Below are 2,756 nucleotides of genomic sequence, written 5' to 3'. Positions count from 1 at the left end.
GGGGGGGGGGGGGGGGGGGGGAGCGGGGTGAGGAAAAAGTGAAGGAAAAGGGGGGAAAAAGTGAAGGAAAAGGGGGAAAAAAGTGAAGGAAAAGGGGGAAAAAAGTGAAGGAAAAGGGGGGAAAGAAGTGAAGGAAAAGGGGGGAAAGAAGTGAAGGAAAAGGGGGGAAAGAAGTGAAGGAAAAGGGGGGAAAGGTGAAGGAAAAGGGGGGAAAGGTGAAGGAAAAGGGGGGAAAGGTGAAGGAAAAGGGGGGAAAGGAAAAAAAGAGGAAAAAAGGAGGGGAAAATGGGGAAAAGGGGGGAGAGGAAAAAAGGAAAAAAGAGGAAAAAGAGAGGAAAAAAGGAGGAAACAGTAGGAAAAAAAAAAGATGAAAAAAGAGGGAAGGGGAGGAAAAAAGAACGAGGAAAGGTGAGGAAAAAAGAAAGAGGGAAGGGGACGAAAAAGAAAAGAGGAAAGGAGAGGAAAAAAGAAAGAGGAAAGGGGAGGAAAAAAGAGGGAAAAGGGGGGAGGAAAGGGAAAAAGAAAAAAAAAATCCTTCGGGGCTTAATCCCGGTGCCCGGCGGGAGAGGGGGCGGTCGGGAGGACGTGACAAGTGGGACAATGAGGGCTGGCCCTCGGCCGCTCCCCGTCGCCTCTTTGTGTGGGGAAGGCACCTCGGGGCTGCATGGAGGGGCTGCCCGCGGGGCCCCCTCCCCGCGGGGTATCCGAGCCTCTGGCAGAGCCGCCCCCCGGCACACACACACTCACACAGACACGCACACACACCCTCATTTTCCCGCCGTCGAAACTCCCTTAATTCCTTCCACGATGCTCTCTCACTTTCTTTGTAAAACAAAGGAAAACCCAAGGAGAGCGGCGGGGGAAGGCAGTACCCCGTGCCACCGAGAAACTGGCCGCGGAGGTTAGAGGGGGCGTTTTGCTCCGCTGACCTTGTGATCCTCCTCCTCCTCCTCCTCATCCACCCACCCCCCTTCCAGCGGTGGAAATGTGGCTCGGACGATGCCTGCTCGCCGTCCGCCTCCGGGAGATGCTGCCTGAGCAACTCCGTCCCGCTCTGCCCCGACAGCAGCTTTCCAGGAACATCAGGGAAAGAAAATATATAAATAAATAAATAAAATAAAGGAAATGAAAGAGAAAATAGAGAAGGGAAAGGAAAAAAAAAGGAAAAAAAAAAAAAAAAAAAAAAGGAGAGGGTGGGGGAAGCACACAAGGGCGGAGGAGGCTGAGCACACGCTTTTCCCAGCGCAAGAAGAGACCTGATGGCAGGAAAGGTTCCCTCCTAGCACTACCGTCGCTCCTGCTACACGAGCGCTTTGTGTACTTCGGATCCGTACAAAACAGCTTCCTCCCTTCTCCCTGCCGACCCCGTCACAAACCAAGGTGTAGCTCTACCTTCCCGGCCGTTCAAGCCAACCGGCACCAAAAACTTCTGCCAAGGCTCCCACCCCAAAATCTTTTTTTCCTAGTTTTCTTTGTTCTCTCCTGCGCTCGGAGGGGTTTTTGCGGGTCCCCGAGCATCCCTTCTCTTCTCCCCCCGAGCGTCGCTGAACTTACCCCAGGTCGTTTAAATTCGCCAATCACTGCTATTCTCTTCCACTCAAGGTTTGCGGTTCAACTCTTTGTCCCTCTCCAGGTACCGCCGGCCAAACGATCGTCTTAAATTTAACAAAGCTAGGTGTTTGCCGGCACCCGCGCGAAAAGGAGGGAGAGAGAGAAAAAGCGCACTGAAAAGAGTTACAGTTACCTTAAAAGGTAGCGTATTGCAGAGATTGCAAAAAAATCACGGCGTGGCGGCTTGGCTAGTCCAGAGATCCCAGTGGCCGCATGAACGAGTAAAAAAATCCCCTTGGTGGTGGTGGTGCTGGAAGGAGGTGGCCGGCTCCGGGGTGCCCCCTGCTCCCCGAGCACCTGCCTCCGAGCTGCGCCGAGTTGCACGGAGCTCGCCTGCAAGTTCAAATGCGAGTCTCAGCCACCCATCATTATTATATCATTGTACCGCCAGCGCTGCAGAGGAGGGGCGCTGGCTCGGCGAGAGGAGGGTTCTCAGGCTCCGCCAGAGCCTCCCTCGCAATCGCAGCGCTCCCGCAGCTGCTGGGAGCGGGAGAGACCCCAAAGCCCTCCCGCAAGGGGCTCCGCGACGCCCCCCTTGAAACCCGCACCGCCCTCCGTGGGGAGCCCCCCGGCCAACCCTTGGGGGTCCCGGCCCCCCAGAGCCCCCCCCCCCCGGGGGACCTCCGGACGGGTCCCTGCGCTCGGCGGCTTCGGCCCCGCGGAGAGGGGCAGGCGGGTGCGGGAGGTGCATTGTTCCCCAATTAAACAATTAACCGGGAAGAGAATGGGGAGACCTCCTCCGCTCTGGCTCCCGAAGCCGGTTGCAATGGGGAAAGTGGCTGGGACTGAGATCCTTTTTTTCCCCCCTCTTTGCCTCCCCGACCTCAGCAGAGGCTGCAATGAAAGAATATGTTGGTGATTGTTCCAAACTTCCCCCGCCGCTGCCAATTCACAGGCAGCCTCGCATCGGCAGCCTCCTGAGCCAAGCTTCTCCACCCTAGTTTTACGCATCTCCAGCCACTTTTCTTTTCTTTCTTTCCTCCCCCCCCCCCGCCCCCCCCTTTTTTTTTTTTTTTTTTTGAGATTAGACTCTGCATTTGCTGTCCAAACCTCTTGCAGATGAAGTCATAAGCAGAACTCCAAACCACCCTGTAACTGGGGACTTTCACCAATTAATAAAGGGTCTGGGGTGTTCCTTGAGCAGC

The 2,756-nt window shown here is 55.6% G+C and overlaps 1 protein-coding gene across 4 annotated transcripts in view; it reads right to left on the bottom strand.

Moving 5' to 3' along the window:
* The window catches only part of VCAN (versican), a 112,620-nt gene extending 110,582 nt beyond the window's left edge, over positions 1-2,038 (bottom strand). Inside the window, exon 1 of one of the 4 annotated variants that reach the window (XM_035309363.1) lies at positions 1,745-2,038. Coding sequence is in view for 2 of the 4 variants with exons in the window: in XM_035309362.1 (XP_035165253.1) it covers positions 766-771 (6 nt within the window). In the remaining 2 variants the exon portion in view is untranslated. Of the gene's footprint in view, positions 1-765; positions 902-1,554; positions 1,686-1,744 lie in introns of those variants that run through there. The other 3 variants (XM_035309364.1, XM_035309362.1, XM_035309365.1) reach the window with 3 other exon arrangements.
* Positions 2,039-2,756: the final 718 nt, after the last annotated feature.

Source organism: Oxyura jamaicensis, chromosome Z (assembly GCF_011077185.1).
Source record: "Oxyura jamaicensis isolate SHBP4307 breed ruddy duck chromosome Z, BPBGC_Ojam_1.0, whole genome shotgun sequence".
Lineage (NCBI taxonomy): Eukaryota > Metazoa > Chordata > Aves > Anseriformes > Anatidae > Oxyura > Oxyura jamaicensis.
Note: the sequence above shows the minus strand (reverse complement) of the source record. Positions and strands in the feature narration are given on the sequence as shown.